Source organism: Dreissena polymorpha, chromosome 4 (genome assembly GCF_020536995.1).
Source record: "Dreissena polymorpha isolate Duluth1 chromosome 4, UMN_Dpol_1.0, whole genome shotgun sequence".
NCBI classification, from domain to species: Eukaryota; Metazoa; Mollusca; class Bivalvia; order Myida; family Dreissenidae; genus Dreissena; species Dreissena polymorpha.
Window position 1 is genome coordinate 32,273,492 of NC_068358.1, and position 15,168 is coordinate 32,288,659.

Here is a 15,168-nt window from a genome sequence, read left to right on the forward strand (position 1 = left end):
ATTGAACAGACACCAAAAACAAAAGCTCGATCCGTCCATTTAGTTTTCTTTTACGATATACTTATTCGTCTACTTCGGCAATTGATTTGTGCCCGACCGTATCATGGCAATGAACAGCATATGATAATTTTATAAGGTTATTTTATTCATAACTGGCGAAGATCACTGACCGAAATATTGATAGTGCAGCAGAAACTCTAAAAAAAAAATTTTCTTAAATTGCAAAACATTGCAGAATGCTTTGCTTTAAATATTGTAAAATATGTGTTATCGCATAATCAAAATATTTAAAATGCTGGTATTTTAGTTTTTTCTAAAATGAACTCTCATATATTATGATGTTAAAGAAAGCGTATAAAATACATTATAATACATTTAAGACATTATTACATTTATAAATTTATTACTTACCTTGGTCGTTTCTTTGACAATCTGAGAACTGGATAATAAAGCTAGAATGAAGACGTTTATATACCCGTTGGGAATTAGATTTGTGCTTTTTACAATAATTAATGTGCTAATAACTTATGTAAATCTACGTCGAACATGTGCGTTGAAATGTTCCGTGATGATTAGAAACATATGTGGAAGTATCATAATGCCCAGCTTATCTCATTACAGCTATGCACAGATTATCTCCCTGTTCGTTTAAGCTAATAGCACCATATATTTCTGACGTTATTGCAGGAATGTCATATAATTCACATGCTTTTGTGTCCAGTACTGCCCAGTGAAAATGCAGTCAGCAAGTAATCTACGTGCACAATAATTAAAAAAGATGAATATTGAAAACCTTGAGACACCAAGGATGGATCTTGTGTAATATACAAAAATATTGAAAACCCTGAGACACCAAGGATGGATCTTGTGTACCAAGGATGGATCCTGTGTACCAAGGATGGATCTTGTGTACCAAAGATGGATCTTGTGTACCAAGGATGGATCTTGTGTACCAAGGATGGATCTTGTGTAATATACACGAATATTCACACGAGCCATACATTTTAAAAATTAAATTAATGTTTTCCTGGTGTAAGAACCCATCTTAACTTATAAAATTGAAATACATTTAGAATAATATTGCGTTTCATAATGTCCACGTGCAAAAGTGTTTTATAAAAGGTTGTATGAAATTATATGAATCAAAATGTTTGTTCGAAATGGACATTTCATTTATTCATTTTTAGATATTTCATTGTTAACTTAATTCATGACTACACAAGAGTTGTGTCAGAGAGTCAGTGTTGTGTTTACGGTGACTCGTATCACGAACACATTACCACAAAATAAAATTTTAAACATAATCGGTCCAACCATGTTTTATTCCGTGAATACAAATGAATATTCAGAGCGTATAAAGTTATGTGTAACATACAAAAATGATAATGATATTTTGCAAAATGCTATTTTGGAAAGATTGTTTTCGATTGATTGTAATTATTGTTATTGGGGGAATAAATATGGTACAATACTTCATCTAATGTTTGAATGATTTTGTTTGTATCACTGTCATAATATGCATGTGAACTTTGAGAGTATTAACCGCAGATACACATGATAAAAGTCCACTATCCTGAAGAACCGGTTAAAATGTGCTGTCATCAAGAATTAATTTCTTAAAACAATCTGATTTACTCATGTTCATTTGCATTCGGAGCGGGTTTCACCGAACACGTGTTACTACTCTGCATTATATGAAAAAGGTAATTTTTCCGATTATCACATAATTACAACGGATAAATATTATCAGGGGATAAGCCTTACTAAAAATGAATTTTTGCTGAAACAGCTGTAGACTGCATAACTAGTTGCACACGGATGTTTTGGTCGAACACATATGTTACAGTTATACTTACACTATGTTTGCGTTGTAATCATTTATAAAACAATATTAGATTCTCCTATATGAACACCTAATATTCCTGTGTACTTATAGATATATAATTTAAGCAGGTACTATTGTGAAGTTGTCGTGGCCCGAGTGGTTAAGGCGATAGACAAATAGATAACTCGTTTGGGATCTTCCCGCGCAGGTTCGAATCCTCCCGACATCGCATACTTTTTGCGATGCGTTTCATTTCTTTTCTAACGTATTTTGATTTAATATAGTATATAGCATATAAGCTATGTTTATTGTTTTACTACGGTTTTCCAGCAATAACACAGAAATTGCAATAACTACCTGTATAAACCAGGCTTTGGGTGATTTACTGCTGAAAATACTAATCATGCATGTTGCATTTTAATTTTTATTTCAAAAATTAAACGGTAAATCTGTCTATTTCTTGGTATTTTTGCTGTTTATAGTGTATCTATAAAAATTAAGTTCAAAATAGTACTTAAATGATACTAGTTTGAATGTTATGAATCTTTGTTTTTAACCAACCCAATTTCTACTTGGCTGAAACCACTTACATTTCATGGCGCTCTTCCATAGATAACAAGTTATAAAAAATAAATTTCTGTAAAATAATACTTATTTAATCGTGTTTAAACATTAAACACCTTTACTGTATCTGTACACACCAACTGCATGCCCATATTTGGAAATCTGGATGAAATATGGAACTTTTATTTACCCCAGGGGTGCAAATAAACTGGACAAAAGCCGAGCGTGGGGTTGATTTTGAAAAAATCAGTACATCTTTTTAAAAAGCATGGAAAGCCTACCTACACACTTGCATGTAGTTCAGTGAAATGATGCTGATTAAGAAAATAATACATTAGATTATATTTAGAAAGGTGCCCATTACAGATGCGCTACCTTTATGAGTACAATGTTTATATACCTTGATGTTTATCATAAATGGATGTGATAACCATTATGTAAATGGTAAATGGTCGCCGTTTTGTAAAGGATATGATGTCCGCCTAGACACCGGGAGGTCACGGGCTCGATTCCTATTGCTGGAGTGCTCTTTAGATCTCCCAAAAGACACCAAGTACTGGTTCTAGGCCCAGTAAAAGGACTCGAGAGCGTTTCAATAAGCCTGAGGATTTCGATGCAATCGAGCTAATATAAATAGGTTCAAACTAACAATTTACTCCAAAAAATGAATTCCTTACTATCGAAAAAAATATCACTGGATCCTGACTTAAACTCAACTGATACCAGTTATTAATTATTGTTTAATGTATTTTGCCTCAACAGAGTCAGTGATTATGTCAGTACTGCCCACAATTCCTGGTACTAGCTGAAACACTTGGCCTGTCATGTTAATGGCCAAACATTCGGTCACAATAATGACCCACACATGGATTATAGACGGATACAATTAATCAAACGTCATAAAAACAAGACAAAATTTCTCCTTATTTAGGACAGCTGAACAAGGTAACATTAAGGAAAGGACATTCCACCGAAATAAAGTGAACGAATGGCCACCAAAAGTACAAGTTGACATTTGAAATTCAGTTATATACTGTACGAAATTGTAAAGTAGTGAAATTCACAAACAAGAAAATACATACAATTTAATTAAGGTCTGACTTCAAGATTTAGGCTATGGTGATGTTACGATTATATAAACTCAGTTATGCAAATTTGTTAATTGTTATTAATATTAACAGAATGTCACTATTACGAATTACTGTTAGATAAGATAAGAAAGGCAAGTGCTTACTTTTCTGCCGTCGTGATTTGTGTACTCAAATTGCATTTAAACAACACAATTTAATACTTTCTTTGAATTTAAAAGCTGTTTGTTAAAACAGGAAAACTTAATTGTTCAGTTTCATCGGACAATCTGTCATATAAAAGGGCGGAAACAATACTTTAAGATATAGTCCATTACATCCAAGCTTTGGGTAACATTTTTCGCATATAACCATCACATATTTACAACGCACCATTGAGAGGAAATGTACCCATTACAACTGCAGCTTTCAAAACGTTGTTTGTCGTGTTTTATATGCTTTGGTGTGTAATAGTCAAGTACAATTTTAAACTTGTATGAATATCCAAACAGAATAAACCCGGTAGTAGCAGAAAATGATGACGACATGAAACTGAATATGCGTGCGATATGTTTCCATCAACCGAATGTTTTACTAGTCTTTGCATCAGATCAGCGGTCGTACAGTTTAATATTTCAACTCGCAGGAAATTTAGTATTTTTTCTCAATTTCATCGAATATTTATGTTCAGAAGATTTTATAATCGCCTAGGAACATGGTTTCCGTCTTGATGTTTTAAAATTGTCTTGAAGTTAAAAAAAAATAAGTGTAAATTTAAATTAAAGAAGAATGCTGATCAATTGGTTTGGTTGTCTGTGTAATTTAGTGTTATTATGCTGCCCAGGTAAATACAATTCCTGACTTACCTTTTGATAGCAACTGTAAGGCAGGGATAGATAAAACTACCTAAAGAAGATGGTATATTTACACATCGAAGAGCAAGCATATTGGCATGTCGGTATAAAGTATACACTTGTAAGAATATTTCAAATACGGCATGACACATACTAACACTATTACCGTGGCACTTGAAGTGTCGTGTAAGAAGACGAGCGGTGGTGAAAGAGTGGTTACCTCTTGCCAAAATGGATGGCTGTCGTGTTACAATATGATTGGTCGTCTTAAGCAACGAGCGATTGTGTCAAAGATTGGTTTTGTTTTCATTGATTTTTTTATTACTAGACTATTGATTCAACTATCGTTATCGTTACATACATACTTGGTAAACTAAACATGACTTATCTTTAATTAATTAATCCCCCGTTCGCACTTCTGTATATACTAAATACAAATATATACATCATCAAAGCAATGTTATTGTATATGTCTGTGTTATCTTTATATGCTTTAATTATATCCAAATTATAACCATGTAATTATGACCAGTTACATCGAGTTCTGAGATATATTACTATATATTAATATACGAGCATAAGCAACACGTTGTGTTGCTACCGGTTTGTTGTTACATGAAATGTTGTATGCACAGATTAAAAAGTGTATATCGTATAAGACATTAATTTATGTAAGTATTGTAGTATGCTTATAATTGATTTTTTTATGCAAAAATAATTAAGGAAGTGTACTGTGAGCGTGCTTTAACAAACTTAAAACTTCAAATAAACGTGTCTCGTGTAGTAAGTGAATATTCTTTTTCGTAATTAATAGCTTGCGAATATTATACTTTGTCGCGACATCTTAGGGGCAAAAGTTGAATTTTGATTGCTGAATAACATCTTTAAAGCGCATAGAACGTTTTCGTTTTACTTTTGGTTAAAACAGTGTTGTACATTTTACAAAATATACTTATTCTTTAAAGGGGCCTTTTCACAGATTTTGGCATTTTTTAACTTATTCATTAAATGCTTTATATCGATAAATGTAAACATTGGATCGTAAAAGCTCCAGTAAAAAATCAAGAATAAAATTAAAAAAAGGAAAAGAACATTGCCCGGACCAGGTTTCGAACCAGTGACCCCTGGAGTCCTGCCAGAGTCCTGAAGTAAAAACGCTTTAGCCTACTGAGCTATTCCGCCAAGTACACATACTTGACGTATTTTATACCTTATATAAGCAATCTTCGTGGTTTCACAAAATTTAACGACAAAAACAGAACTCTCCAAATTATTCAATCGTTTCGCGTTGCAACGCTTTATAATTTTTAGGTTTTAAAATCGTCAAAAGATGCATATAATGGCTATATTAGACCATGATAAATGTTCAGTATTACTGTTTTCACACAAATATCATAACTAAAACGAAAATTTGCGAATCTGAAACAACTTTTTTCAATTTTGTCAATTTACCAAAGCGTGAAAAGATCCCTTTAAATTTAATTTAATGCAAATTTTTTATGCTGTATAGCGCTTCCCGGCGTCCAGCATACAATGTCTGCTGTAAGCGCAATGTTGCCGTTATCACAAACGTTTGAAATTGGACTGGTTTTGCTGTTACAATACCATATACTTTTGGATGCGACTATTTGGCTGGTTATTGAAAGGATATCTGAAACTGACCACGTATGCGATGTCAAATCCATTAAACATAGGTTTGTTTGTTTGAAATCGTTTATCACGGTGATATAAGTGTAGCGCATGTATAAGACCTAACTGCGGTTAGACTACACCATTGATAGTAATGACCTCAACGCAATGGCGCCAATTACGGCCTAATCACATTTGATAAATAATGACCGTTACTGATCTGTGATTTCGTACAACGAGTTATCCATAATATACTATAAGCCTCAAGCTGCTGATATGTCATTGTAATCGTGTTGTATGATTCATTAACCTTATAAATGTACCGATCCTAACAAGGAATCCAAAAAAACTGTTTATTAATCGTGTAACAATAGCGCTAGTGTAAGTATACTTTATCGGCAGAAGAAACGCACGTTTTTATCGTATAGCGAAATAATTGATCCGATGTAATAAGATGAAAACTGGCCAAAGATTGAAGGGCTTATATAATACAGAACAGTAACATATGTTGGAAATAAACCATCTTATAAAGCTGCTACATCACTTGATTACATATTTAGTTAAATGTATACTTGCTGGTTTAATATTGTACTTAATTTCAATTCAGAAATATTGACTTGTATAAGAATTCTCGTGTTCTGATGTGCTTAAAATTTCGGTTGACGGTTGATACGGCATGACTTTGTCAAAAATTTTATTAACTGGAAATCAGTATATCAGTATCATAACATGATATATTAAAAAATTTATAATTAGGCATATACACGCTAAATCGAATATATTGTTATAGCTATGAAATCCTCCTATATGTTGCTAAATTAAATCACAATATTTAAATCGAATGAAACTGTTCACCAAAATAAACTGTTGTTAATCGATAAGGGTCATCCAGTCGATTCCTTCATTTATCGATCAAAAGTGTGGTTTACCTTTTTTGCATTATGGACACATTATTACAACATTGAGTGCAATGCGCAGCAAGTTGCTGTTATAAGGTTCACATGAACCTATCGAAATAAGATTTTAATAGTGAACGTTAAAGATGTACCTCGTGTGTTTAAATCGATATGTGTATAGTTGTTCAAATAGATTAATACATGTAATAGAATAAATATACACACATAACAAAACAAAAATTAGGTTCTTATCATAATATTGAATCCTTATTATAATTATTGCATTAACTCTATCTATGTCCTCTGGTGGGGTGCAGAACTTGGCAAAAGGAGGTCTTGAACGGGAGAAATCGTGTATTAACAAGGCGATTCACGTGCCGTTCAAGCCCTGTTATATGTTTTTCATATCCATAAACTGATCCACGCGCAGTTACTTCCCTTAGTAATGGCTGGATTCAATGAAGTCATCATGAACTTTGTTAATAACTCCAGTCTTCGACGATTTTCCAAGCATAAATGGGGAACTGAATAAGCACCAGTTTCCTCATGCATGCAGGGATAAAGGCAATGAATATTTCAATCCACTTTTCAAATCATTATATATATATTATCTGCACTCTCTTGACAACAGCTTTACGGTCATTTAATCAACACGTTCAAAAGACTATGCTGTAAATGTAAGTGTTTATGTACCTTCAACGTTCCTGCTGTGCTTGAAATACTTCAGTGACAATATCATGAATATGTTGGCAGTATTATTTTTTATAAAATATAGTTGGAACGAAATAAGATAAACATTTACGAAACATCTATGAAAACAATGACTTATTCTGAAGATATATATTTATCCGTCACGACCAGTTAATTCCAATATAATTCTTCATTTCTTACTTTGCGCGGCTGCATTTCAAATTTGCATTAATCCATTGTTAAAACACATTTTAAATCGAAAACTGCCGTAAATTAAAGCCTCGTCATTTCCGATGATGACCGAGTGAGGCATATGTAAAACACAACCTTGAACTGTATGACGTCATATGAAATAATCGAATTATTTGTCGATGTCGAATGAACAAGACATATTGTATTCGATGTTATTTTTATTTATTTTGGTATGTGTGAATTGTTTATGCAATAATAGCGAAAACGCACATTTTCTCGGACATGATCATCTGCAGGCGCTCTCAAAATCCGTTCCTGCCCGAGTGCGAGTCGGTCAGGAACGGATTTTTAAAGCGCCCGCAGACGATCATGCCCTCGAAAACGTGTATTATCCCTATATTGTAAATAATTCGCTCGTCGATTTGAATCGTGATTAAGATGACTCAATATGCATTTCTCTATGGCAAGTATCTGGTGTGTCCATACGATCTAAGTAATTAGTAGCATATGTACACATTGAGCTTATGTTTTGACATTTAAATGCAAAGTTATGTGCTGAAACTGGAATAAATATAAGACTTTAAGAAGTACACGTAGCCGTAATTACTCTTCCATTTCATTTACCGATACTAGGGATAATATGTACAAGCATGAGCAGAAATAAAATGCACTTTATTCTTAATGACCAACTTTGCTTATTTAAACGTTCACATCAATCGCACACGCAAAAAGCACACATAAAAGGCTAAAATGTGTGGACAAAAATGTGTAAATGTTTACAGAAATCTCTAAAAAATTCGTGAGTCACTATTTCATTAAAAAGATTGAACTCGGCTCGGATGCCGACACCGACCGCAACGCCGTTGCCGTTGAAAATTGACATGCAATAGAGTAAAAACATCAAGGTCGAACAAAACTAGGTGATCACCATAACAATATTTACACATACAATAATGTTCCATTACACTTTAAAATATATATGCGTAATTTTGTGCAAATGACACATGGTGGATACGAACGTGAATAATATTCATTATAATCATGAACTTAAAGCAATATTATACAATTTTGTCAAATATTTATGAATTTATATGAAATGTGTAAAAAACCTTATTATACATATATTTCAATATAAATTAAAATAAAAGTTAAGAAGAACATGTGTCGAAAAATGCGAAATAAGCCAGATATTTAATTCTGAAATCGAAAATGTCGAATTCGCAAGCATGTATATCATGCATGTACGATGTGAATCTAAATTTAGTTTTACGGATCATTTTAAGTTCCTGCAACGACACACGAACACTAACTCCGATCCTAATAAAAAGACGAATGCTTCGGTTATTGTAAGAAAATATGTACGAAATATTTTCGTCACAATCGGCTTGGAGCTCTAATTTGCATTTCACGAAATTCATCTTCAATGTATAATTGTTCTGTTCTATTTTGTGTTATTGTAGCATATTTTTATCAATATATTTCAATTTAACACATATACACATCATATAGTCTCGCTTTAATTGTACGATTTATTTGATACAATCAGGATATACAATACCACATTTAAAACTGTTCGTAGATTAACAAACTTTTGTTCAACTTGCTGATGAATAACAATGATGTGGGAGTTGTTTATCCACTAAACTATTTTAAACAAAGTAATTTATTTGATATGTGTTATTTTATTATATAATATAATATATAATGGTATATAAAAAAAAAACATGTGAAACTTTACCCGGCTTTCAACTGGTGTTCCCCTCCTACTATGATTTTCATAAACCGTTCCAAGGCGGTGACCTCAGCTTTAATACATTTAATGTTTTAAGTGGTGTTGCATTTTTTCCGATTTTAATACCTAAACAGGAACCAACAATTTTAATAAGCGGGTTTAAAGAATTATGAAGAGGACGTTCAATGATTTATATTTAATAAAACAGTTTTATTATTTACCGTAAGGAATCATAGTAATAAATTGACGTATCCAAAAGCTATCTATTTATAAATGGTCTAAATGATTTGTATTAGGATCTATGAGTACTCAAAAGAGTATTACATGCAGTGCAAAGAGAGATCTAAAAATGAAAAATTAAAATAAAGTAGATTACAGTATGTATACGATATATTGTTTTTGTACTACAGTAACAGTAACTACAGTAACAGCTACTTCTACAACTACTACTACTACTACTACTACTACTACTACTACTACTACTACTACTACTACTACTACTACTACTACTACTACTACTACTACTTATAATAATGATCATAATAATACAACTAATAAAACTACTCGTAATAATACAAGTAAAAAATAATAAAACTAATAATAATAAAGAATCCTTTGACGGTGAATGGGAATAGTTTATTGCTATTGTCTCACAAACTTAGAATTTAAATCATATGATTGTTGGATTTATTTGTCTTTGCAACTTTTTTCAAATATCATTGACAGTGCACCAATTGTTTAATGAAATTAAATCTAGGACCAATGAGTCATAATTTATTTGCATCTATAATGGTTTCACTATACTGTATTTATCAATATTTACAATGCGCTGGGAAATGTATATGTTGTTATATATACATATATAAATCTGCTAAGTTGTTCCAACACTAAATGATATGCGAGTGTATTACACTTAGAGTGTTAGCCTGAGTTAATGAAGTAAACATGTCTGTAGTTTCAAAAGTCAAGCTTTCTTTTCACTTTACTCTACGTAATTAAATGTTAAAGGTCTGTTGACATAAAGCATATATTGTCTTGTAATATTATGCTACGTTATATCATTTAAAATTAATATATTATCTTGCTTGTAACTCATATCGTTACCAAGAGTTATGTTTCCATCCTGAGGATTATAATATATACAGAAAAGTTACACGGAAATTCATTTGTAGAATACTTAAACAGTCATTGATTTCTATTTTACACATATACTTTGATGTGTTTTACATGTTGTTGTTTTTTCATATATGATTTCATAACATTATTGTGTTATATTGTGTCGTCAAAATATAGAATATATTGAATTAAATAAATCATCACATAATAGTTGGAATACTATACATGCAGACAACCGAACGTTATTTGTTCTAATGATCAATTATAACTTATTGTAAGGAGGATTTATATTTGAGGTAGAGGTATATACAAAATGAGAATAATAACAATAGCACGTTTTCATATAAGTATTTATTGTTCAAGAAAGACTTTCAATTTAACCTAACGGAAGTGCCCAGCAGGACTTGCCATTAGTGTATTCATAATGTATTATTAAGTATAATTTGTGAATACATATTTGGCAAAATAGACTCATTTTTTAAAATAAAAAATGAGTCAGCAAAATACTTGTATCAATTTATTTGATACTTGGGCAAGTGTCATGTGTGTTCGACATTTATAACATGGATACAGGTACTGGTTGCGGAATAATATTTATTTCGCATTGGCTTCAAAAGCAAACATTTGAAGTGAGTTATTTCCCTTATTGCGATCCTTTTCACCTCGTCTTCGTTCACAGAATTCCTCTACCAGTCAAAGACATTGCCTACCCCGTTAACGTCATTCCCTTGGCAGCCCACGTTATTCCATCCTCCGTTCATGTCATTCTCTTGGCAGCCCACGTTATTCCATCCTCCGTTCAAGTCATTCCCTTGCGAGCCCACGTTAGTCCATTCTCCGTTCAAGCCCTTGCGAGCCCACGTTATTCTGTCCCCCGCTTACGGCTTGCCCTTGTGAGGCACCGTTGTTCGATTCCCGCTGACAGAATCATCTCGCGAGCCCACGTTATTCTGTCCCCCGCTTACGGCTTGCCCTTGTGAGACAACGTTATTCGAACCCCGCTTACAGAATCATCTCGCGAGCCCATGTTATTCTCTTCTTCGCTCACGGCATAACCTTGCAAGCCAACGTGACATAATGATATTATTATATTACCACATATGTTACTAATTGCATGTTAATGCTTCACGGTGCATTTCAAATGCACGTGTTCGACGTACATTTACATTTACATAACTTATAAGCTCATTAATTGTTCAAAAAAAGACCTAATCCCTTTCCCATCAGGTATATAAACCTGTGCATCCTAGTTTTATTACCAGTTCTCAGATTTTCAGAGCAACGACAAAGGTTAGTATTTAACTAATAAGTTTGACAAACGTGTTAATGTTATTATTATTACGTATTTATTTAATAAGGGTTTTTGACATCATTAAATAATATAGATTATTTTCGAAATAACAACAACTGTAGTGCTTTGATTTCCTTTTATTTTCTTTTTTTTTTAAAGGTCTAAAGCAAGCATTCCGCTGAAATTGTTATGACATTAACGAATATTAATTGGTTATAAGAAAGACTGCTATAATTTCAATCTTAATGTTAATAATTGTTGATGGCATTGACACGTTTATGTAATTTAAGAATCGCCAGATGAACATACACCACATAAGAGAGGGTAATTAAGTGATAAACACGATTGCAACTTTCATTCGGAGACATTTTTTTTTTCGCCGTTTTACACCCTGTGTTAATTGTATTAATTTGTTGAATACCGGTCACATTCCAGAAATATCAGCAAGAAATTGGTACTTGATAGATGGAGACTTGATAGATTACTTATTTTACAGTGTTATCCAAATTGAATATATACCTTTTGCAAAGACAAATTAGTGAACATTGTTAACGGTCTTGCAGAAATAATTATAAATGAATTCGCGAAAATATTCGTTTAGATCAGTGTCTTTAATATGCCGTAGGGTTATTTTTTCACTGAATGAAACAAAATAATACTTGTGTTAAACATTTAGTTATTATTCCATATACAAATGCTGTCGGTTCATGAAGCTATTAAATACATTTTGAAACGGTATTCACTACTTTTCTAACAAAACATGGAGTAAAATGCATGCATTATATTGTCTTTCACAAACAGTCTGAATAGGGTACTCGTCCCGCAGGCACCACATCCTATCCACAATATACGCGTCCTTAATAGTCTTGAGCTTTCTTCGCTCTTGTTAAATCGTTATCTTCTTTTTTAATGTATTCAACAACGGACACAAGGCACGTTGAACGAGTTTATGACCCGACGAACGAGACATGTGTTAATATAATGAAAATCAAAATTTGAACACGAAAGACAGCGGCTTGTCAAAAAAGTAAGTGTTAAAAAACGCTGGCTCGGTCTGGCGATGTTTCAACTTAAGGAGTTCGCAAGTGAAAAGGCGTTAAACATTGCATGTATTTTAAGAATCTAACACCACACACAATTCGACAATGATTAAATGCCTTTTTTTTATATAACTTTATTACTTATATTTTAACTATGATAGTTTATGCTTACAATAATAATACAAATCTTTTCTATTTCACTCTGTTTCATTACTTACCGAGTACAATACGTGTGGGCGCTGCGAAATAGCGAATATAAATATTAAAATAATTATTATAGGCGATACATGTGTTCGAAACGATTGTTTATCGCCCAACTCTAAACATTGAAGAACATTCAGCAACCCATGGACTTAATGGCTTGAGCTAAGACTGCCATTTTGTAAAGTCTAAATCCGTATGGAGACCACAATACCAATACATAACCTGTCTTCTTCTTTCACCTGTAGGCAAAATGATATTCTCAACTGTCACACTTGTGCTGCTCGTGTCATGCTGTGGCGCGGCGTTAGGTAGCTGGATACCATACGGGAACTCGTATTCGCCAGTACAAGGTGCAGGCAACGGCGGCTATTGGAACTCGTATGTGCCGCAATATGGGAACTATGGGCAGCAAAAATATCCGGGTTATCCAGGTAAGAAAACAATGTTATATTTGTTTGTATCCTAAAGGATACAGCACCGATATAATACATAAACTAATAGGTTTACACTGATTTGAAATGTTTTATGATGTTGACATTTGCACAAGTTATGACAACATACTTATATAACAAACAAGAAGACGTGTCATGGCAGCATTTAATTATATGAAGCAAAGCAGCGCAGAAAATGTAGACCTAAGTTAGATGGTTTATGCATATGCTTATACAATACAATATGGTTATGGACGTCTTTGATAGAATACTTATATAAATGTAAGAAGTGAAATTAATACAAGATAATGATTTCAATTCACTTCCATTAACTTAAAATTGTGAAATTCATTAATATAAATGTTTCTTTATTTATATTGAATTCGCATTAATACAAAGTGTATGTTTATTTTACTCTTAATTCGATATTCAAACATCGACTAGTTCCCTGATGAATAATTGTGGATCGGATTAAACAGAAACTTACTCCTGACGAAGTATTGATATAACGGCTTTGTCATACTAACACCAGTTTGTTATTAAATAACACCATTTCCGGTTGACTGCATGCATTACTTTCATCATGGTCTTTTTAGCATATCAGCAATTATTCCAAAAAAGGATAAAAAAGTTGTTTGCTCATATTCAGCGTTATTGATACCAAAATGAACTAAGCGTTTTGTTTTGTAGGTTCTTATTGGCCTGGAGCATGTAAGTACATGTATACAAGTGGTTGTTACGTTTAATGGATGTATTAAATATTTATTTCAATGCCAATATATTTAATAAACCATGTAAAGTTTAATAATTGCATTTAAATTAGTTGGTTATACAAATATACACAACTCAAATAACATTATCTCATATGTTAAAGTACTTTAATATAAATAATTAATGAACTATCAACATATATTGCGTTTGTATGACGTAACTATTATTATTAAAGGGGGTGGCTGGCAAGGGGATAACGTCGGCTCGCAAAAGAATTCCGTGGACGGCACAGGCAATTACGTGGGCTGGCAAAAGAATTATGTGAATTAAGTATAGATGAAATTGAACGAAATAAAGATCAATACATGCATAGAATGTTTGTTTTTGTTGACAATACTTAATAAATATTTTTCAGCAACGAGTCAATTTATTTATGTCGTAAATGTGGTATGCACTTGAGATGAACTCATGTTAAGTAAATTGAAGTATTTTCACGAGGAATGTGAAATGAAAAAATATGTTTATGTTTACATTGATTAGTATAATAGCTGTATTTATTCACCTATAAGAAAACAGTTACGAAGAATGCTGCTTGACCCGTATGGACGATCAGATTTTAAAACGATCCCATACAAATAATACTTATCTAATTAGCGATGTTTTCACCACTACCAATAATAAACACCCTGATTATTATTTATTATTTTTGTTTATAGTATAAATCACGATATATTGTCCGATTGAATTTAAAATAAGATACATTAATTTCTTAAATGCAACATAGCCTTCATGTTTACATCTGCTGAATACTGACCCTGCATAAATAATTAACCAGCGTGTTTTTCAGTGGTGTTTGTTTAGATTACATGCTATACAATACCGGTAAATGTTGATGCGAACTGTGTTCTAGGCAATGGTTAGTGTTG

The 15,168-nt window shown here is 32.5% G+C and overlaps 1 protein-coding gene across 1 annotated transcript in view; it reads left to right on the forward strand.

Moving 5' to 3' along the window:
- LOC127879073 (neuropeptide-like protein 29) overlaps positions 1–14,608 on the forward strand; it is a 33,894-nt gene extending 19,286 nt beyond the window's left edge. Inside the window, exons 2-4 of the mRNA XM_052425669.1 lie at positions 13,346–13,531; positions 14,222–14,242; positions 14,478–14,608. Of these exons, the coding sequence (XP_052281629.1) occupies positions 13,351–13,531; positions 14,222–14,242; positions 14,478–14,572 (297 nt within the window). The 5' untranslated portion in view covers positions 13,346–13,350 and the 3' untranslated portion in view covers positions 14,573–14,608. The remainder of the gene's footprint in view (positions 1–13,345; positions 13,532–14,221; positions 14,243–14,477) is intronic.
- Positions 14,609–15,168: the final 560 nt, after the last annotated feature.